This window comes from Balaenoptera ricei, chromosome 3 (genome assembly GCF_028023285.1).
Source record: "Balaenoptera ricei isolate mBalRic1 chromosome 3, mBalRic1.hap2, whole genome shotgun sequence".
Taxonomy (NCBI): Eukaryota; Metazoa; Chordata; class Mammalia; order Artiodactyla; family Balaenopteridae; genus Balaenoptera; species Balaenoptera ricei.
In genome coordinates, this window is record NC_082641.1 from 98,961,405 (window position 1) to 98,985,152 (window position 23,748).

The following is a 23,748-nucleotide window of genomic DNA, read 5'->3' on the forward strand; positions in this document are numbered from 1 at the left end:
GAGCTTTATTGTGAGGTTTCACGTTTATCTGGCTAGGAGTTAGGTTGCGTTTATTGGTTGCTGTAGCTGTTGGTGTCAGAGGCTACATTTTCCTCTTTGTCGTTGTTTTTGTGTCCCCTGTTGTCTTTGGGTTTCCCTAGGTACTCTTTGTGTTTGCAGCTCTCTCAGTTGTAATCCACTGTTGTTATACTGGAGGCCTGTTGAAGTGGCTGTAAATTACGGCGAGGGGAAGTGTTCTATAATCTTATGATTAAATCCGCAAGTTTTTTAGCAGGTCAAAGTCTCTGGACTCTGAGCTTCAGTAGAGTTTTTTAGCCTTTTTTTTTTTCTCCCCTTATTTGAGACAGGAAGGCTAGAGGGGTTCCACTAGTCTAATTGCTCTTCCCTTAGGTCAAATAAGGCTCTGGTAGCTTCCCTTGAGGATAGGCCTTTGTTAAGGAGAACAGAATGCTCTGGGCATATTTCAAAATGATTTTGTCTTATTGTTACCCTCTCCCTTTTTCTCTGTAACATTTCAAAGCAAATCTTAGATGTTGCATTTCACCTAATAAATACTTGGAAATGTGTCTCTAACTGATATGGACTTTATAACCACAATGCCAATATCACACCAAATAAAATAATTCATTAACATTGTCTAATACCAAATTTATATGAAAACTTCCTCATTATCTAAAAAATATCGTTTTAGAGTTAGTTTATTCCACAATGATCTAAACAAGGTTCACAGTCGTTTTGTTACTGTATCTCTTAAGTTTTATTTAACATATGATAGTTCATTCTCCCTTTTGAAAAAGTGCCAATTATTTGTTGAAGAAACTGCGAGTTCATTTGTCCTGAAGACTATTCCTCATTCTTGATTTGGATTGCCTTTGCACTTTTTTGGAAAATCAGTTGACCACGTATGTATGTGTGGGTCTATTTCTGGATTGTCTGTTCTGTTGTATTGATCTATGGGCCTGTCCTTTTACCAATACCATGATGTTTTCATTACTATAGTTTTATAGTAAGTCTTGAAATCAGGTAATATGTGTCTTCCAACTTTGTTCTTTGAAAACATGAAATACAAAGTTTTAAATTTAAAAATTTAAATGTATGATTGAGAGCCAATGCTTATTTATTTAGTTATATAAGAAATAGAATACTTGACTGGTGGAAAACTGTATGGTTTTTGATACTCCTGGTTTTAACATATTTCTAAAAAGAAAATATCTATAATACTTTAAAAGTAGTTTCTGTGAAACAGTACAAAACAATTGATGAGTGAAATTACTTTAGAATTAGCTGCTTCATGGCATACAAATGCTTATTCACAGTACCATTTTACTTTCCACGTTTGAGCTAACATTCATTTTAGAACTTGGGATTTGTAATACCAAGTATGTACTTGCTAGCTTTTCCTAAGAGCTGTGCCTAACCAGTTTGCTTTAGTGTAGAATAGCTATTTGTACCTGAGATCTAATTTTTTTTTTCCTTTTCTTTTGTCAACAGGGCCATTTAAAAAAGTCCCTTATTTTAAAAACTCTTTATACTCTCATATCTTATTGAAGGAATTCTTGTTAAAGAACTGGATTATTTAAGTATAATGCTACATATATATGCACAACAGTGTAGGTTACTGGCAAGAAGTAAAGCATCAAAATGTAATACATAGTCATGAACTCACTGCTCAACCCAAGAATTGGAACATTACTTGCATCTAACTTTATACCTTCTATTCTGTTCCTCTGCTTCATGCCAAGAGATAACCACTATTTAGAATTTTATGCTTATCATTTCTGTGCTAGACTCCTACCTTAGTCACTTTTTGCCATTGGCTGTAGACTTTCTTGGGGAAGCAGCAAGTTTCCAAGAAAATATTGAAAACTTTAGCTTTTAAATTTGCTTTCCTTTGGGAATGTAGCTTCCATTAATTTTGACCTCTAGAGATGTTAGGTCACTGTTCAATGTAGTATCTTTTATGCCCACCAAACCCTAGTGAAAGATGTTTGGAGAATAAGATCTACTTTAGACAAATAATTTAATCTTTCTGGACCTGCTTTCTCTTCTGTAAAGGAAGAGAGTTGTTACAGATCATTTTTAAAAGCCCTTCAGATTCTGAATTCCTGTTATTTTAAATTTTGGTATTTATTACTTTTTTATAGTTTAGAAAAAGCCTAAAGTTTATTTTGCCTCAGCGTTTTTCCTCTTTTCCTCTGAAATATTAACTTACAGGCTGTCAAAGGAATTATTTGTTAAAGAACCAGGTGTTATGAGTAATGTGTGGAGACATTTGCAATTTCATTTCCCCCTTTGAAATATATTTGAAAAATGGAAAGTCATGTATGTGACTTACATGTTTCTTACATGAAATGAAACATAATCTTAGGATGAATACCCATGAACTAACTTCCCAAGCTGTATTAGTTATTTACTGCTGTGTAATAAATTACTTCAAATTTTGTGGATTAAAACAACGAGTATATATTATCTCACAGTTTCTGGGGTCAGGAATACTGTAAAGTGAAAGGTTCTTAGAGCTGCTCTTTAATTTACAGGGACTGTAAATGTCATCTTTGTCACTTTAAAATATAAAACTGTATTTTGTCCCTTCACAGTTAAAATTTACATTTATTTGATTCTTTAAAGATTATAAGATGTATTTACAAATCGTGTCTCATTTGAGCCTTGCAACAACTTAGTAGAATAGGCAGGTAACGCATTTTAATTACCATCTTACAGATGCAGACACACGTCCAAGAGAGTTGAGTGCTGTGCTCAATGCCCTAAATTGCCTACATGGCAGGGCCAGCAGTAAAATCTAGGTGTTCATGCTCCTTGTGTAGTACCTTTCTGCTCTGTTAAGTCGCTCACAGAAGGTATGCAACAGGAAAATATTTCTTACACTTTGTGACTCATCAGTCACGGTTGCAAGGTCCATTTTACATCATCTTACTGCCATTACAGTTGTCAAGGCTGTTTTGTAGTTTTCTAGCTTCTGGGAGAGCAAAATAGTTTTGGGAATGAATGGTACCTAAGTTCATTATGCTATGTATGCCTTTGCTCACCAGTCTTTGCCAAGGCAGCTTTAACTTGTCTTCTAAACAGTACGTTACCCATCTTGGAAGGGGATATCTGATGCCTTCTATGTTAGAAGCCTGAATGTCTCCATTGGGATGAAAAGATTCTTCTAAAAGCCTTGGATGTTAATACTAATTATTTATGTATATCTAATTTTTTTCTTATTTATTTAAAAAGTCTCTGAACCTATAATTTTATAAGTGAGGAATTTTCAGAAAGTAAAATGATTGATTGAATATGTATATATTCTTATTGATAGATTTTTTTTTTTTTTTTTTTTTGGCTATTTATTTCAGATCTTCTGGAAGCTCTGAAGCCAGATTACGTGGCACCCCTGGTCCTTTGGCTTTGCCATGAGAGTTGTGAGGAAAATGGTGGCTTGTTTGAGGTATTCTGCACCTTTGCACTTTCTCCCAAAGCAATATTTGTGTAATTAAATATAAAAAATGATTCAAAAATTAGTATTTTCCAATTGTTCACATTTGTAAAAATCTGCATCAGTTGGTATCACTTGTATATTTTTTAATATTATGTATGTGTTACAGTTAAGGAACAAGTATGACTAATGTCCTTTTTTGAGAAAGTAACAGCAACTTTGTAAATTGTTCTTCCCTAGTTCTTCATTTCTGATATTCTTGTCAAATGAAAATGTGACTGGCTGGTTTGATGTGTTTAGTCAGATACAGAAAGTCTCATTTGGTTAGAGATGCTGAGTAGTAAAGTGAAAGGACAGAGGTGATGGTTTAAAGTCAGCCGGGCCAGGTTTTGATTTCTTGCTCTGGTAATTGCTGGCTCGCTGGAATATTGTACAGATTAACCTCCCTGAGTTTTAGTTTTCTTGGGGTTTTGTTGTGAGAACTGGAGATCATATTTTTAAACTCTTAGCCTACCTAGCAGTCACCCCTCAATTTTAACTATTATATCAGTATAGCAGGAATTCAGTCTGGGTATGATAGATCAGTAAACACAACTTATTATTTGTATTAACTTTAAAAATAAACTTTGCTATGTTTCCCTATCGCAAAGCTTTACATGTTTGCTATAAAAATAAAAACCACACATAATCCTACTATCCAGTGAGGTTCAGTTTTCACTCTATAATCAAAGTCCCGTTAGATTTCCTTATGCTGATTTATATATTTTTTGGTCCTCATTTGAGTTTGATCTCTTTTTTCTTTTCTAGCATAAACTGTTATATTTTAGACCACCCCCCTTTATTTGATTCTCTGTGGTAATATAATAATAAACCTGTTGCATGTGGAATACATGACATCCAAAGATATTTCTTGGTAGCAAAATTACCTGGCTCAGTTTGAAGTGAATGATATATTAGCCTGATTTATTTGAATAAAAAGCTGTTTAGTAAATGAAAAACAGTCTACACATGTCTATGCAGAGATAGGCACCTCTGCTTTCTTAATCACAATCGTTGATTGTGAATTGTGGAAAATTAGAGGTGGAAAGAACTTTACAACTCTAGATTTAAAGAAGAGAAATTTAATAATATCAAGCCATGTGGAGCTCAAAATTTGGTCTGCCTGTCTTTTATCTCATTAAGGAATTAAAAAAAAATTCTTTGTTTTTTACATTTATATTTGTTATTAATTCTGTGAACAAAAATAATATATGCTTTTTGTAGAAAACTTCAAATATATAGGGGAGTATATAGAGGAAAATAAAAATCACCCACATTACCACTATCGAGAGATAACTCCTATTCATATTTTTATGGATATTCTTTTCCAGTCTTTTATTAGATGTGCATTTTACACGAATAGTCTTTTTTTTTTAGGTATACAATTTACACACATACCCAGACATACACAGATAACTAGGATGATGCTGTAGATGAAGTTTTGTATGTTGTTCTTTTATTTTACTATATTGTGAACAGTTTTAGTGAGGGACATTTGCTGTGTGAGACTGAGTACAAAATACAGTAAGAGCGGTGTGTAATATCCTGACTTAAACCTTAAACCTTAAATGTAAATTGACACTTTGTTTGCCAAGTTTTGATAGATATCTAGAGTGGCAGATAGAGATTTTTTGGATCGACTGGAGCTGTCGTTTCTAGCACCTGTGAGGAGTTTGCAGCTTGTTTCTTCACTCCCCAAATATGATAAAAGATGATATTTTTCTTGCCTGTTATCAGTACCACTGCCACTTTAGCTACTCTGATAGCATCAAGGCCGATTGTCCTGTTAATATACGTAAAGGAATGAGTGATTAAAAAGCCATACCCTTGAGCATAGAGCCACTGAGAAGTGTGCTGTCTGCTGGTACAGTTTCTTCTGTTATATGCATGTGGAACACTGTAGTTGTGGTGTTTGAAGATATGACAAACAGATTTTCTTACATCAGACATTTTCTTCTGAGGATTTCCTTGAATGGCTTCTAGAAAAAATACCATCTTTCTGTACAGTGATTAATGTATTTGGTCATTTGCCATATTTCTATATAAAGGTGTTTCATTAAAATGAGTATATGTAGTTCATTAAGTCAAATCCTGGCTTTATTTTTCTTTGCTTTTTATTTTTTTTTATTCATTAAGTCTTTCTATAAGGACATGTATTTCAAGTGATGTGCTGGGCAAATTTGGTATTTATATTGTTTAACCTTCATGGTTACTTCATGAAGAGTGTATTATTATCCTGATTTTATATAAGGGGAATCTTGAGTTTAGGGAAGTCAAATTATTTGACCAGGAATCAGACAGCTAGTCTGTAGAAGAACTGGTATCGCACCTTGGTTTCTGTGCAAAGTCATGCTTTTCTACTACATGCATTTCTGCTATATTGTGTTGCTTTATTTTTCTACTCTGATAACATGAATAGTGCAAAGTCATGCCGGCCAACGGACTTTTGTAGAGCTGCATTATTTTCATCCATTGTCATCTAGCATTCTGATACTCGTAAAAAGATAGCTGCCTGTTTTGTTAATTTCATAAAAATTCTATTAGTAATTTCACATTAGATGGTATAACTTCTTCCTCCTCTTTTTGGTAGGTTGGAGCAGGATGGATTGGAAAATGTAAGTCTCTTTTGGTTTTTGGTTTGCCATACATTATTTCCATATCTTTAAACCTGCATATCCAGGTAGAGCTGGGTAAAGACCTTGTCAAATGCCGAACCATTGGATTTAGTGCACGCATAATCAAACTCAAACATTGTTATAGCAACAGGTCTTCTAAAACATGGAAGTTGTCCTGCAGGCCTGTGGTATTTTCAAGGATCTTTTCAGTTTTTTTCCTATTAGCAGTGCTTATTCAATATTTGTCCTGTCCTATTCAGAACTGGCTGTTTCTTCAGACAGCACAGTCTCTCTTTATATTGATGTTTGTCTTCCCATGTCTCCGGCACCCCACGTGCTTGTTCAGCAGAGTAGTGAGTGGGAGGGAGGGCGTTTTTTGAAGATGGGAAGAGCTCTGTCCTAGGCAAGTTCTCCAATTCTCTCAGTGATTCTTTTCTTCCTTGGAGCATGAGACATCAGAAGGAGACAGTGGGGAATCACACTGGACAGCTTTGTAGAAGAGAAATTGCAGCTGATTTATAGAAATTATTCTCCTTCAGCCCAACAGTAAATTCATCTGGCTTAAGTCCTCTTTTACCCCAGTTCTTAAACCTTGTGAGCTCCAAATTGGATAATTACTTTATGGTGTTTAAAAAATATTGTGAACATTCCAATATCCCAATTCAAGTTTTCAGTTGGATGCTGGTATCAAAATTAATTGAATTATTTAAAAGGCTGCCATTACTGGATGACATTGTTACAACATATTGTAGAATATCATTAATGACTGTTCTCTAAGTTATGAAGTAACTTATTCAAACATTTTTAAGTGTCTTATGACATCTTTTAAGAAAGGAAGATCAGTTGTTGCAATAAAAGCTGTATATGGGACTTTATCAATAAGAAATCTCTAGAAGCTTCTGTCATTCCCCAGGACAAATCTTCAATTTAGTAATCATCAAAGTCTGACCATTCTGTTTAAATAAGGTTCTGTTTATTCCTCAGGCTTTTTAAAAAAGACACAATGTTAAAAATTATCTTCATGGAATTTATGCAGCAATGATGATTTTTGTGAATCTGGGCAATCTAGTTGACTTCCCATGGACAAGGAGGAAGAGCAAAGGGAGGAAATGGGAGAATTATGTGGGGTTGTCTGATATATTAATTTGATTATCTGGAGTCTTTGGCCTGTTATCACCACTAGTTTTCAGTTTGCTATTCAACAAAGCTCTATTCTGTTCTGTTACCTTAAAGTGTATTATCTAAGTGATCTGTGGTGATGAAGACAGTCTTTTGGTGTGATTATATATAATTTAACTTTCTGATCCAACATTTCATCCTACCTTTAGTAGTATCTGGCATAGTCAGAGGAGGGAGAGGTTTTCCCTTCAGCTTCAAATATTAGAAAAAGAAATTTGACATCCTAATGGGTTTGTTATTCTTTTAAAAAAAATTTGTAGTAAAAATCTTTAGAAGTTAGAATCTTTTTTCCAAATTCCATTTTTCTTGAAGTTAAAAAAAAAAATTCAGGGGACTCATGAATTCTGCTTTCTGTCTCCCTCTTAAACTATGTGTTCAGTATCTTAGTTTTGTTTCTATAACCAGTACGATGGGAGCGGACCCTTGGAGCCATTGTAAGACAGAGGACTCAGCCAATGACTCCTGAGGCGGTGAAGGCTAACTGGACGAAGATCTGTGACTTTGATAATGCCACCAAGCCTCAGAGAATTCAAGGTAAAGAGTCCCAAGTCAGTTCAGTCCTGGTTGGGGAATCAGAGGCAACAAAGCATTCTCTTCTCTTATGGAATTGTCTTCTTAATTGTGATAACTTAGATGCTCAAATCATCTAGAGCACATTTTCTGCTCCAGTAGGTATTAGAACTCTCCAATTTAAGGTATGTGTGTTACTCCCACTGTCAGTTTTTCAGTTTTCTTATGATCCTGATTTTTTGGTATATGTGTGATTGAGAGGATAGTAGGAGGTGTTTACCCATTTGTGCTCAATGCATCTATTCCCCATCTGGTGGTTGGTTTCAAAGTCTTGCCTTATCTAATCACATGCTCCTTATCTGACCTGATTTTTCTTTATTTCCGCAAAAGTTTATTTAAGTCTTATATTATTTAGGCTTAGGTATTTTCTCTCTAGTGAATAGATTTTGCTTTGTTTTAGCACTTTGTCTTTGCTACTGTTTCTCTGCCTTTCTAAGATGCCTCTTATTCCTTTTATCACCTCTGCTAATCTCCGTGCTTCTTTAGAAAAACTCAAGCCCCAGATGTTCAACAAAACCTCACCAGATATTCTGGGCTTCATTGATCTCTTTCTTAGCTGAACTCTTACAACTTGAGCGTCTAATCATGACTGCTTTCCACTGCTTTTGTTTCATAAGTGTGTGGTTTCTTAGCTGCATAATAAGTTCCTTTGGAGGCAGAGAATGTATCTTGTATGTCCTTTTGTATTTGGTGCTAGTATAGTGCTGAACTCATAGAAAGGATTTAGTAAATGCTTCTTGTTACCTTGAATTATTGAATCATCTATGATATGCCACAGGAAGAGATGGCCAATAAAAGTCACATTATTTTTTCTAGTATAAGTCACATATGTATATAGTATATGAAATTTAAAGGACCTTTCTGGGAAGGATCATGAATCAGGATTATTTTACAGAAAAATCTTTTTTTTTCCCTTCCTAGTATTATATTTAATGTTTGATAGAAGAATATATCTGAAAAATGACTGTTCTTTTTTTTTTTTAATCCCAATGTTACTTTCCTGTCTGCTGGTACACTCACTGAAATATTCATTGTACTTTTCTCAATCAGAGGATAACATGATTGTTATGTCATTAGCAGTAGCATTTTCTGTATTCTTTTTTTTTGATATTTGAGATAAATTTAGTCTCCGAATAGCAGTCACCTATCAATGAAAATTAGGAAAAGGAAAAAGGAAGAAATATCTTAAAAACTCTTCTCTGAGGTCAGAATTCCATTTTATTGCCTTAAAAGTATTAGACTAATATAAAGAAAAAGCTAACAATGAATTATATAGTTATAAATGAAAAGATACCCCTAGTATTTGAAGTACAGTTAGAAAAAAAATCTTACACTTTCTGTAGAATCACGACTTTCCAAGCACCCATATTTTATCATTCTCATTTTACAGATGATGGAACTAAATCCCAGAAAAGCTGAGTAAGTGGCCCAAGCTTTCTCAATGTTTGAGCCAAGAGTTAACTCAGGTGGTCTGTCTTTGAGTGCAGTACCGCCAACCTGTACCGAGGTTACTTTCAGTTAAATAGCCTCCCATCTAGGCAGCAGCCTAAATGAGGTGGTAAGAGGAGGATTGGTAGGCAAGAAACCTACCTAGTGTCACCAGGAATGGCAGAGAGCCCTGGTCATCTCACATTCTGTAGTTTAGTTATAGTTTTTGTCTGAGTTTAGAAGGACGCCCATATATCTAAGGTTTGTTAGAAAGGTCCCAGAGCTTTTGGAACGTTATGGCATATGTGGATACTCTGTGAATCTCCTTTATTAACCTTTTAGACCCCAGAATAGCAGCCTCTGAATTCTGTCCGTAGTCACTAGTCATAACGGTGGTTTTCTCTGGAAGAATTTTCAGTAATATTTCCTGAGCAGTTACCTGTACAGAGACCTGGGGGGTAATCTTGACATTGTTGCATCCTAGAGGAGGAGTGATGGTGGGGAGAGAAGGAAAATTAGTTGTCCCTCCACCAGATGGAAATGGCACATCTGTGGACAAGGATCCGACTTTACAGAGTTGTAAAATCACTCAAAGACTTTGCAAAGCTCAGAGCCTCTTTGGAATCATAACATGGAGAGAGTATGTTGGAAACACCCAGTTATCTTTGGTCTATTCAGAGTCTTTCACGATTTTTTCCTGCAATAGCCTGACATCATACAGTCAGTTCATGAATGCCAGCGAAGGTTCTGCAGCAGGCTTGCTGGATGTTATAGGAATGATTGTCTAAAGCATTGTAGCTTTTCTTAGTCATGTCTGTAACAAAAGCTTTTCTTTTTTTTTTTTTTTGGAAATAGCTTACATTTATTTGGATTTCACCAGGAGAATATTAGCTCTTTAGGATATTTGAAAGATGATGCTTTTATGATCTTTATGTAATAAGTTTACCAAAGCACTCTGTCTTATTTAAATTCCAGTGATCCTAAAGAGAAAATTCAATTCGTTCATCCTTATTTATCCTGAAGTTGATTGACTTGAATCATTCATGATTTAAAATTTTTTTCAGTAGAAATGAAATATAGTTCAACTATATAGGAAAAATCTGGAAGTTTGTAGGTCACTATTTAAATAGCACTGTAAAATAACTGGCTAGATATTTCACATATGCAAATACTCTTCCCACACCATAGTGGGACTGATTTTTCTTTTAAGTAATTTTTATTGGAGTATAGTTGATTTACAATGTTGTGTTAGTTCCTGCTGTATAGCAAAGTGAATCCATTATACATATACATATATCCACTGTTTTTTAGATTCTTTTCCCATATAGGTCATTATAGAGTATTGAGTAGAGTTCCCTGTGCTATACAGTAGGTTCTTATTAGTTATCTATTTTATATATAGTAGTGTGTATATGTCAATCCCAGTCTCCCAATTTATCCCTCCCTTTCTCCCTCTCACTTGGTAACCATAAGTATGTTTTCTACATCTATAACTCTGTTTCTGTTATGTAAATAAGTTCATTTGTACCATTTTTTTAGATTCTACATATAAGTGATATCATAGATATTTGTCTTTCTCCTTCTGACTTAACTTCACTCAGTATGACAATCTCTAGGTCCATCCATGTCACTGCAAATGGCATTATTTCATTCTTTTTTTATGGCTGAGTAATATTCTATTGTATATATGTAGCACATCTTTATCCATTCGTCTGTTGATGGAAAAAAGCATTATTATTGTTATTTATTCCTTTTTTTAGAATCAATTGGTGGTATAATTGAAGCTCTAAATAAAATAGATTCAGATGGAGGAGTTTCGGCAAATCATACCAGTAATGTGACATCAACAGCTACATCAGGATTTGTAAGTGGAAGAAAAAGCCTAACGCTTTGCCTTCTCTGGAGACTTTTTTCTTTTCTTTCCTTTTTTTCTTTTTTCTTTTCTTTTATGCAAAAAATGCTTTTCCAAGCTATTAATTTATTGTTAAATAGGAAAGGTGAGTGACCATAAAATTTTATAGAACATGTACTGAATGTTTATAAAATTTGAATGAACATAAAGCTAAAATATTAAATGTAACTTTTACTTTCTCTTCTTCAGTGTAATAAACAAGTGTTTTTTTTGTTTTTTGGAGCATTTTTGATAATCGTCCTTCAGTCACTTTCTAACTCTTTAGAAAAGGATATTTAACTTAGTGCCTCTTTTGAGTCATTTCTTTTAAGGAAAAGCATCGATAGGTTGTATTTTGGAAATATTTCAACATGGCTGCAAGTAAAAAGTCTCCCATTGTGTCAGAAATTCTAATAGAGCTGTGGTTATAGCTCTTGTGAAGTTTGCTGATTAACTATCTCCAGTACTTCTTTTTTTAAAAAAAAATTATAGTGCATAAATAATAAGAAATAAGTCATTTGACACATTCAGTTGTGGTGTTTTGTGACTTAGGGGAGACATAGTGATGAAATAAACAATCTAATTGTAACCCTGAGAATATGATCAGTTTATAAATGTGATTTTACTTTAGAGCAGGGGTTGGCAAACTTTTTTGGTAAAGGGCCAGATGGTAAATATTTTAGGCTTTATGGACCACGTACTGTTTCTGACACATAATCTTCTTTTTCTTTTTTTAGACCACTCTTAAAAAAATGTAAAAACCATTCTTAATTCTCAGCTGTTGTTTGCTGACTCTTGCTTTAGAATGAAAGTGATCAAAAATTGGACATGATTCTTTTATAACCTAACATATGCTTCACAAATTAGCTAGGCATGTCATCACTAAATAGAAAAATACAATATCCAATTAGATAAAGGACAGTCCTGGGTAGGAGCTTACGGTAAAATCTAATTATAACCAAAACCATTATGAGGGAGTCTGATTTACAAGCATTAAGCAGTGTTTTGCTCATCTGTTTATACTGACTTTTATAAAATAGATCTTATAGAGCCATTCATTATCCCTGTTTATAATAAGTTTTTTATTTTTTGTAATTTTGAGTAGCTAACAGTCACTGTATTAATAGGCTTTTCCATCAGCAGAGACAGGAAAGTTGAAAATGAGATGTACTATCTGTTAGCAAGAAGCGGGCAAGAAAAAAGTACTTATTTGTAAATGAGGTCTTTTTCCATACATTATAATTGATTTTATTTAAAAAATATAGTGAAACAATTATGAAACCCTATCAGATTTACTAAAATGACATTCTATTCACAAAGCTAAGTATGTAGCAGTTAATAGTTTTGAAAAGTCAGAAATTTAAAGATTTGACAAGAATATCAGTGAAAAAAATAACTTTCTACAATTGTTCCATAGGCTGGAGCTATTGGCCATAAACTTCCTCCATTTTCTTCTTCTTATACGGAACTGGACACTATTATGTATGCCCTTGGAGTGGGAGCATCTATCAAGGAACCGAAAGATTTGAAATTTATTTATGAAGGGAGTTCTGATTTCTCCTGTTTGCCTACCTTCGGAGTTATTCTAGCTCAGAAATCTATAATGGGTGGAGGATTAGCAGAGATTCCTGGGCTCTCAGTCAACTTGGCAAAGGTATGCATAATAAGAAACCTTTATTTTGCTCTTCTTCTCTTTCTTTAAATATGATTGGTAAATGTCACATGCTGTGTGTGTGTGTGTGTGTGTGTGTGTGTGTGTGTGTGTGTGTGTATGGTGTCTTAATACAATAGTTTATAGTGGTTGATTCAAGGATAAAGATTTAGCATGTCTTTTGATTTTTCTTAAAAAGAAAAAAAGGGTAGAGAGTTAGTTGAAAAGGCAAGCAAAAAGAAGACAACAATAATTATGTACAGTCCATAACCCTGGCATAATGTTATTAATTCTCTCTCTGCCATTACATGCTATTTGACCAAGGGTAAATAACTTCTCTAAGCTTCAGTTTCCTTATCTATAAAGTGGGTATGATAATCCTTACCTGACGATAGTGATGAAGGAGCAAGAGTGAAGAATATTTGAAGCAGAGAGAACAGGTGTAAAAGGCCCCGAGGCAGGTGCATACTTACCTTGTTTTTGGAACAGCAAGGGGGTTGATACAGCTATAGAATGAGCAAGGGGGCAGTGGTAGGAGAAGAGGGCCTTGTAGTCATCATAAGAATTTCACCTCATACTCTGATTAACATGGGAGGCCATTTGTAGTGCTTTGAACTGAGGAGTGGTATGATCTGGCTATGTTCACTCACAGGCTCATTTTTGCTCCTCTGTGGAGAATAGATTTATGGGAGCCAAGCATGGAAGCAGGGAAAACAGTTTGGAGTTGATTATGGTAATTCCAGCACTAGTCTGGATATGCACGGAAAGAAAGAGGAGTCAAGGAGGAAGGTTTTTGGTCTGGTTAACTGGGATGATATATATGCATATATACCCATATATTTAGAATTAATTATGTGCAATGTATTTAACATGTATAGTAGTTATATATGATATATTACTATGTATAATAAAATAGATATATACAGTTACTTTAAGGTGGGGATGATCAGGAGTTGGTTTTGGACAGATTTGAGATGCCTATTATACATTCAAGTGGAGATGCACAGTGGGCAGTTAAATATGTGAGTTTAGAGTTTGCGGGGGAGGCCCTACTGGGATTCGTAGCATTTAAGTGAGATTTAAAGACATGAGGCTGGGTGAAATCACCCATGTGTGAATGTAAGTAGAGAAAAGCCTGAGTTTGGTGAGAGGTGAGAGGTGGAAGAGATGAGGAGGAGTGAGCAAGACAGACTGGGAAGGAGTGGCTGGTGAGGTATGAGGTGTATCAGGAGAGTGTGGTATTTGAGAAGCAAAGTGAATAAATGGTTTCAAGAAGGGAGGAGCAAACAATTGTGAGAAGGCTTTGGGGTTATTTTATTTCTTGAAGTGAGGGTCAGGCCATGAGTCCAGTTGATAACTGTTGAATCGTAGACTTTTGAACTGATTTCTGTGATTTTGACTGATTGGAGAACCCATTTACTGGAGGATCGATTAGCTCATTGCTGCTCTGAGTCTATGAGAATCTACGGTTATTTTATTAACGTATTCGATGAAGTTGGGAGGGAGGCAAGAAATAGATGCCAGGCAGTTTGTTGTTTTAGTCACTCTCCCATGGTATTTGTTGCATACAGTTCTTCTGTTTGGGTAATGTCAGTACAAACAATTAAAGTAAATGTTTCAGAATTCTTCCTCAGAGTTGGAAGGAGTTGGAAATCATGAATAGTGTTCAAAATCTGTCACTGGGAATGATAGCCGTCTTGGGATTTGAATCCCAGTCTTCCTAACCTTGAGCTTCCAGGTCATATGATAGTGAGGCAGTCCTTCATTTGTCCTCCCATCACTACCCTCACCCCTTTTCTTTTTCCCTTCTGGGTTCTGAGGAAGACTGGGAATTAAACTGTCCCATAGCAGTTGAGTGTGGTCATTCAGATATATGGGTCAGGTTTTGTTTTTACTGTCCTATTGTATTCCTACATATATTTTTATATTCTTGCTTTGATACATTGAAGTTAAGTGGCTCTGATGTTGCACGGGGTTTTTAGTATTTACTCTTACACTAAGGAAATGTTGACATTGGCAGTGCTTTTACTTGAATGTGGTTGTAAGATTTATATTAATGTTTTGGTTGTGTCATTTGTATTTGGCAGGTGTGACCTGAAATTACTTTACTAGTACTGACCTATTTGTTCATTTTTATTCAATAGATATTTATTGGATACCTGCTGTGTTCCAGGCGCAGTGACGAGCACTGGAAATACGCCTAGTTTAGTGTCTCCATTGGCAAATAATCCACAGTTATCAGTCAACAAAAATTTATGAATGTCAAGAAAGAACACAAATGTATCTTTTCTATTCTAGAGAGCTGACAGTATTTAGATTGGGGGACTGATTATTTCTGAATCATATAATTAAGAAGTGGGAGCCAAATTGAGACAGATAGTTTGGGGGAAGTAGTCACGTGAACGTGTGGACAGTGAAATGCCACTTGTGATTAGCGGTATCCACAGAAGAAGCTGTGGAAAAAGAAAGTCTACTAATAAAATTTTGCTTACCCTAACGTAGGTTCTTCATGGGGAGCAGTACTTAGAGTTATATAAACCACTTCCCAGAGCAGGTGAGTTCTTGATCGTTTTATTTTCTGACTAACCTTCCAAACTGTGTCAATGTGTTAAACTGGCATAGAGCAACCTAAATAAACTATATTATAAGTTATTTATGTGCATGTCAGCCATTAGAGTAGATTGATGTTAACTAGTACCTATTTTGGTTGCCTTAAACTTTGTCCTATTTGAATAGTCTTATTTAATAAATTACTTCAAAATACTAAACATCTGGTCAACAATTGAAAGGAGCATATTCTGTGTGTGTCCTAAACTTAGTGATTGTGTATAATCAGTTATGATTCCCATGAATATGATTCTTCATTCTTTTCTCAGGTATTTGTGTTGGTACTGATTTTCATAAAGCAAACAATGTTAAAAGATACAGAATGTCTTGTAATTAACTTTTTTCTATTTTCTTTTAGAGTAAGTAAAACCAAGGCTGTCTTAATAATCAGTTTATTTTTCTTAATAATATCTTACTTGTTCAGTAAATCTTCTCATTATCTTTTCACTTTACTTTGATATGTTTGTTTTATGTTGCTACCCTGATGTCAGAGTATTAATTATATACTGACCATGTAAGGTGGTAAAATAAAAAAAAAGTCTTTTTCATTTCACATTATATAATGTAGAGGTCAGCAAATAGCTAGAATTGTACTTTAATTTTTTTTGAGATTTTAATTAAAAAAAATTCGTATTGCTTAATGCTGAATAGTTCTGTTTCAGTGTTAGTGTTACTTGTTTCTGGTTGTTTTTGTAGTTCTTCCCTGTTTTTTTCTTCTTTTAGTTTTTTCCTTTGTGGTTTCATGCTTTTCTTTTGCTTGTGTTCCTTTCTCTTTTGTTTTTGTGTATCTGTTGTAGATTTTTGATTTGTGGTTACCATGGGGCTCATAGATGTTGATATATGACTCTATTTATTTGTTTTAAACCAGGTAGTCCCTTAAGTTCAAACACATTTTAAAAGCTCTACATTTTTACTCGCTTCCCCCATACTTTGTGTTTTTTGTTTTTTTTTTAAATTCATTAATTTTTATGGCTGTGTTGGGTCTTCGTTTCTGTGCAAGGGCTTTCTCTAGTTGTGGCAAGCGGGGGCCACTCCTCATCGCATTGCGCGGGCCTCTCACTATCGCGGCCTCTCTTGTTGTGGAGCACAGGCTCCAGACGCGCAGGCTCAGTAATTGTGGCTCACGGGCCCAGCTGCTCTGTGGCATGTGGGATCTTCCCAGACCAGGGCTCGAACCCGTGTCCCCTGCATTGGCAGGCAGATTCTCAACCACTGCGCCACCAGGGAAGCCCCCGTACTTTGTGTTTTTGATGTCATAGTTTACACCTTCATGTTTATCCCTTTACTGATTATTGTAGTTATACTTGATTTTACAATTTTTTGTGTTTTAGTCTTTGTACTAGCTTATTTAAGTGGTTGAGCCTCAGCCTTCCCTATATATTTGCCTTTACTAATGGGATTTTTTTTCTTTTCTATAGATACTTAACTCTTGTTATAGCTTTTTCTTTTCCACTTAGAGAAGACCCTTTAACATTTCTTTTAGGGTTCGTTTAGTATTGATGCTTATCCAAGAAGTTCTTTATCTCCCCTTCAGTTCTGAAGGATAATCTTGCTGGGTAGAGTGTCCTAAGTTATAGGTTTTTCCCTTTCAGCACTTTAAATATACCATGCCACTCCCTTCTGGCCTGCAAAGTTTCTGCAGAACAATCAGCTGATAGCCTTATGGGCATTCCCTTGTATATGCTCTTTGTTTTTCTTTTGCTGCCTCTAGAATTCTCTCTTTAAGTTTTGCCATTTTTATTATGATATGTCTTGGTGCGGGTCTGTTTGGATTCATCTTGTTTGGGACCCTCTGTGTTTCCTGTACCTGGATATCTGTTTCCTTCTTCAGACTTGGGAAATTTCAGCCACAATTTCATTAAATATATTTTTACCCCCTTCTCCCTTTCTTCTCCTTCTGGGACCCCTATAATGGAATGTTGGTATGCATGATGTTACCCCAAAGATCCCTTAAAATGTTCTCATGTTTTTTTCTTTTTGCTGTTCTGATTGGGTGATTTCCATTTTCTATCTTCCAGATCACTTATGTGTTCTTCTGTATCACCTAGTGTGCTGTTAATTCCTTTTAGTGTGTTTTTCTTTTCAATTGTTGTATTCTTCAGTTCTGATTAGTTCTTTTTAGAATTTTCTCGTTCCTTGTTAAAACTCTCACTGTATTCGTCTATCCTTTTCCCTAACTCAGTTAGCATTTTTATTACTAATGCTTTGAATTCTTTATCTGGTAAATTGTTTATTTCTATTTCATTAGTTGTTTTTTTCAGGAGTTTTCTCTTGCTCTTTCAATGGAAACAGATTCCTCTGTCTTTTCATTTTGCTTATCTATTTCTTTATCTATTGAAATTTGGTGAAATAGTTACCTATGGTGGTCTTGAAGGGGTGTTCTTTTGTGGGCGTGTCCCTATACGTATAGTCTGCGTGTGCCCAGTGGCATTGATGGGAGAGCTGGATTTGATGTGAGCACAATTTATGTCTTTTCCCAAGGTGTGCTGGCAGCTGTCATCTTGGTAGGGGGTGGGGCTGGAGATGGAGGGGTAGGGCCAAGCCAGATGTTAGGTAGAGCTTCCCCTCTGCTTAGTGGCTGTTACCCCACTATTTGGTGCGGGGGCAGGTCCCAAGTTGCTGGAGCGGAAGCCCTGAGGGTCGGGTCTGAGCTGGCTAAGTTTCCTTTAAGTGTGTGCTTTTCCCCGCTCCCAACACTGGCACCCTTACCCCAGAGGGGAGCAGTGGTGGAGCAAGAGGGGCTGGTGTGGGTAATCAGTGAGGGTCGGAGAATGGGTTTCGTTTGGCATGGCCACTGTCAGAGATCTGGGGCCCCTGTGCAGCCACCAGTAATGGCTGCCCCCTCGCTGCTCAGTGGCCACGTAGGGTTTGAACCTCCTCAGTGTCTCATGGCTGAGCCTTTTCCTCAATCATGGCAGCCCAGAGTGTGAAGCTGCGACACGAGGCACATGGTGCTGGCGTGTTCTCTCAGCTCAGGCTGGGGACCAGGGCAATCGTAGGAAACCAGTCAGCTACCCAAGTGGTTTCAGTCTGCCCTCTCTGCCCTGCCTCGGGGGCACGTAAGTGTTCACGTGCTCCCGGAGTCCAGGCTTCCCACAGCCCTCCTGTTAATCCCACTGGCCCTCCAACCAGGCAAGGGGACTCGTGTTCCCCTTGTTGGACACCAGGGCTGGGGCGCCCAATGTGTGGCTTGAACTGCTCACTCCCCAGGGAAGGTCTCTTCCCGTGTAATCTCCTTTTTCCTCTGAGTCCCCTCTCAGGGACACAGGTGCTGACCTGATCGCTTTTCTTCCCTTTCTACCCAATTACCGGTGGGTCTTTCTTATAGTCTTGGTTGTACAGGTCTTTCTGTTAGTCTGCACTTAGTTTTCAGTGAGAATTGTTCCACATGTAGATGTATTCTTGATGTGTTTGTCGGTGGGGAGGTGAGTTCCGTGTCCTCCTGCTCCACCATCTCAGTTTGAGTCTTCAGTTTAGTGTTACAGCCTAAGTTTTCACACAGCCCTTGTTTTTTATCTGAGGCAGTGTGCAGTGTGTGGTCAGGTGAAGAAGTTGGGCTTTTATTTTAAAGACAATAGATAACCACTGAAGGACTGAAAGGAGAGAATTATATGATCAAACGTGGATTTTAGAAAGCATCAACTCTGGCTCATGTTTGTAATGCTTGGATTCTAAGGGAATGAGATAGAGAGAAGGAGATTTTGTAAGAGACTGTTGCAATAATCTAGGTTAGAGACCGTGGTTGATTGAATAGGATTGTGGGCATGAGGATGGATATAAGTGGAGAAATTATAGAGATATGTAGGGAGTGGGCTTGGTGTTTGACTGGATGTGGAGTTGATCACCTGAGGAGATCATCAGCAATTTGACAATTATTTATTGATTACTTCCTAACTTCTAAGCTTTCTGCTAGGGTTGTGAATAAATGGAGAATGGAAGCAAATCTGGACTCTGCCCTCACGGAGCATATAACCTAGCTGGTGGGGAGGGCAGCCAATAATCAAAAAGCCACACAAATAAATGTACACTTGCAACTATATGTGATAAACATTACAGATGAAACATATGTGATACCATTAGAACTTAAAATAGAAGGATTTGGCATAATCAGGTTGGTAATCAGGTTGACTTTGGGAAAAAATAACTTCAGACATAATAGGAGAGCATGTTTTAAAGTTGGTCAGAGTGGACATGCAGGTACCTAGTTAGAAGTCTGTTGTGGTAGTTCAAATGAAATGATGGTAGCTTAGGCTAAGGTGGTGGTGGAGAGATGGAGAGAAGTGGGAGAAGCAGAGAGAGATTTAGGAGGTGAAAGTGACAGCAATCTAGTTATCCTTAGCGTTTCTTTTACCATCTTTCACACCCAGGCAGGTACCAAGTTCTTTGATTCTCTCCCTTCAATACATTTAGAATCCTATTTCTGTCCCCCTCACTTCGACCACCATCATCTCTCACTTTCTAAGTGTTCTCTCTTCCTCCATTCTTTTTTTAAAGAGATTGGAGTTTATTTATTTATTTATTTTTGGCTGTGTTGGGTCTTCGTTTCTGTGCAAGGGCTTTCTCTAGTTGCGGCAAGCGGGGGCCACTCTTCATTGCGGTGCGCGGGCCTCTCACTATCGCGGCCTCTTGTTGTGGAGCACAGGCTCCAGACGCGCAGGCTCAGCAATTGTGGCTCACGGGCCCAGTTGCTCCGCGGCATGTGGGATCTTCCCAGACCAGGGCTCGAACCCGTGTCCCCTGCATTAGCAGGCAGATTCTCAACCACTGCGCCACCAGGGAAGCCCTCTGCCTCCGTTCTTGCTCCCTTCAGGTCTGCTTATCTCACTGCAGCCAGAATATTATTTCCAAAATGCAAGTGTATTTGTCACTTCCCTGTTAAAAACCCCAGATGGCTGTTCATAGACTTCAGGATGAAGTCAGAAACTTTTCATATAATTTAGCTCCTCCCAGTCTCTGCATACTCAAGTCTTGCCACATACTTAGACACTATTTTATGAGACAAGGGTCATGCTGAAGTTTCTGGCTTGGCAGTTGGGTGGATAGTACCATTCATTCGTATAGGGAACAAAAGAGAAAAACAGGTTGGAGAAAAAGATTATGAGTTCACTCCCAAATAATTGTTAATCCATCAAGACATTACCAGTTAAATAATGGAACAGCCCCTAAAAGAACAGAGTAGTTAGAAAGAGACACTGTCTAACTGAAGCCCGTAGAGATTTGAGAAGGAATGGGGTAGATGGTGTTGGCTGTATGCTTAACAAGTGTTCATTGAATGATTGAAAATTGTTACTTTTTACAACCTAATTTATCAGAATTATTGATGTTTCAAATTTGGTGACTCAGGTATTCTGATTGCTTTTAATGTTTATGATTCAACATTATATTGAAAATTATTCTAAATCATGATTTTTTAGTTTTGCTGAACTTACAGTGGAAGTTATGTTAATTTCTCTCATGTCTTCATATAACTTATGGTCTTTAAAACAGTCTCCTTATTTATTTATTTATTATTTATTTATTATTTTACTTTCCATTTTTAGGAAAATTAAAATGTGAAGCAATTGTTGCTGACGTCCTGGATAAAGGATCCGGTTTAATAATTCTTATGGATGGTAACTCATTTCTAGTTCTTATAATAATATTGTTAGATTCATAGGCTTTGTATGTAACATAATACTTTATCACAGAAGTTGATTAATAAGTTTCTATTTATCTTCCAATTGTGAGAAAGCAAGATTAGTGTTCTAAAAATTCATAAGCTTTTTTAGAAAATAAGGGAGGAGGGGGTGGAGTAGATTGGGGTAGAGGTCCAGAGAGTGGGACATTTCAGGGGATTTGTAACAACATAACCAAAGCACAGAGGTGAGAAATGTGGCTGGTATAGCAAACATAGAGGAGAATTATGCTTCCTAGAGTATGTTTTTTGGCAGGAATGAATACATAGACTGCCCTCAGTTGATAATTAGGCTATGTTGTAGATACTCTTTTCTGTGTTAGCTCTTTGGAACTTCAAACGTATTTGACCCCTGAATCATTCTTATAAATATGGTAGTTAGGTTCTTAACCTTGCACATTCAAACCTATTGAACTTATAATGGGGTTTAAACACCATAGCCACATTTTATTTGCAGTGGAAAAAAAGATTATAGTAGTTTAATGAATGTTGAAATACTAGTAACTAAACATAAGCCAAAGATACATTGCTTAGAATTTATTTGTTTTAAAGTTTAAGAACAATAGAAATAGATAAACATTATAAAAAATTTTGGAAATAGCAGTGGAAAGTTTTTGTCTGGTATTTGGAATATAGGCTTTATCATTTTTGTTCTAAATACATAGGAGGTTATACTGAATATGTTGTTTTGGAACTTGCCTTGTTTTTACTTAATAATATATTGAGAACATTTTTAATGCTCTTAAATATTTTTCTACTACATTGTTTTTGTTAACTCATAGTTTACAAAGTAAACTATGTATTTCATCATAGACACATAGAACATGTGTCTGTTCTCTCTCTTTCCCTCTTCCTCCTTACCCCTCTTCTTTCTTTTTTAAGGTTTTGGTATTTTCTTACCATTCCAAATATTGGCTAACATTTGGCTGGAACTCTCCTGGTTTTCTTTTAGTCTTCTCACCATTCTACCAAATGTCTACCACAAAAAAGTTTTGCAGTAACCTTAGCTTTAATTTTTACTATTCTTTCTTGATCTACTCCATTTATTTAGCTATAGCTTGGTAATGGGTAATAATGTATTAGAATTTGTAGATAAAATATAGATGAAATTAGATATCCAATTTTCTGTGTAATAAGGATAAAAGTCTTATTTTAAATGCAAATCACCATGACTTCCCTTATTTTTTGTTATAATTATATTTTTCCTTATTATACAATTCAAAATCATATTCCTAGTTTTATAGTGCTAGTGATTTAGGTGATGCTCAAACTGTCACCAGGAAAGTAGTCAGTAGAAAGAGGGACAGCTGTCTTTCATTCATTACTTGCTTACTTATTCACTAACTTGCTCAGTCACATCGTTTGTTCATTGATTTACTAATTAATTTAATACATATTTATTAGGTGCCTTTTCTGTCCCAATTACTATTCTAATTGCTGGGAATATGATGGTGAGCAAAAAAGCCATGATCCTGCCCTCCTGAAGCTTATACCTTCATTCTCACTTATTTCTTCTTTTACATTCCAGGCTCTATTGAGGACTTCAGCAGAATGTTTGAAAATTTGGGAGTGTGGTTATCTGTATTTTATTTTAATTTTTTAATTTTATTGAATTATTGAATTTTAGTGGATTTACAATGTTGTGTTAAATTCTGCTGTACAGCAAAGTGATTTAGTTATACATACATACATTCTTTTTCATATTCTTTTCCATTATGGCTTATCACAGGATATTGAATATAGTTCCCTGTGCAATACAGTAGGACCTTGTTGTTTATCCATCCTATATATAATAGTTTCCATCTGCTAATCCCAAACTCCCAATCCATCCCTCCACCACCTTCCCTTCCCCTAGGCAACCACAAGTCTGTTCTCTATATCTCTGAGTCCGTTTCTGTTTCGTAGATATGTTCATTTGTGTCATATTTTAGATTCCACATATAAGTGATATCATATGGTATTTGTCTGTCTCTTTCTGACTTCTCTTGGTATGATAATCTCTAGGTGCATCCATGTTGCTGCAAATGGCATTATTTCAGTCTTTTTTATGGCTAAGTAATATTCCAGTGTGTGTGTGTTTGTGTATCACATCTTCTTTATCCATTCATCTGTTGATGGACTTTTAGGTTGTTTCCATGTCTTGGCTATTGTAAATAGCGTTGCTATGAACATAGGGGTGCATGCATCTTTTTGAATTATAGTTTTGTCTGGATATATGCCTAGGAGTGGGATTGCTGGATCATATGGCAATTCTATTTTTAGTTTTTTGAGGAACCTCCATACTGTTTTCCATAGTGGCTGCACCAATTTACATTCCTACCAACAGTGTAGGAGGGTTCCCTTTTCTCCATACCCTCTCCAGCATTTGTTATTTGTAGACTTTTTAATGATGGTCATTCTGACCAGTGTGAGGTGGTACCTCGTTGTAGTTTTGATTTGCATTTCTCTAATAATTAGCGATGATGAGCATCTTTTCATGTGTGTTAGTCTGCATTTTATAGTGGAATTGTTTGAAAGGTTTGAGAAGGAGAGAATTGAAATATGAAAGGCAGTTGGGGCACTTTAAGAAGAGGTGAGATGAACTGCTGTTTCATAGTCCAGAAAGGATTTGTCAAGATCCTCTTCTCTCTGCCTTCCAGAGGCTGGTAGTGAATGATT

At 36.2% G+C, this 23,748-nt stretch overlaps 1 protein-coding gene across 1 annotated transcript in view; it reads left to right on the forward strand.

The window, feature by feature from the left end:
• Positions 1-23,748, forward strand: part of HSD17B4 (hydroxysteroid 17-beta dehydrogenase 4) — a 90,016-nt gene that overhangs the window by 25,527 nt on the left and 40,741 nt on the right. Inside the window, exons 9-15 of the mRNA XM_059916933.1 lie at positions 3,357-3,448; positions 6,066-6,090; positions 7,675-7,803; positions 11,028-11,131; positions 12,576-12,812; positions 15,312-15,363; positions 20,957-21,028. Of these exons, the coding sequence (XP_059772916.1) occupies positions 3,357-3,448; positions 6,066-6,090; positions 7,675-7,803; positions 11,028-11,131; positions 12,576-12,812; positions 15,312-15,363; positions 20,957-21,028 (711 nt within the window). The remainder of the gene's footprint in view (positions 1-3,356; positions 3,449-6,065; positions 6,091-7,674; positions 7,804-11,027; positions 11,132-12,575; positions 12,813-15,311; positions 15,364-20,956; positions 21,029-23,748) is intronic.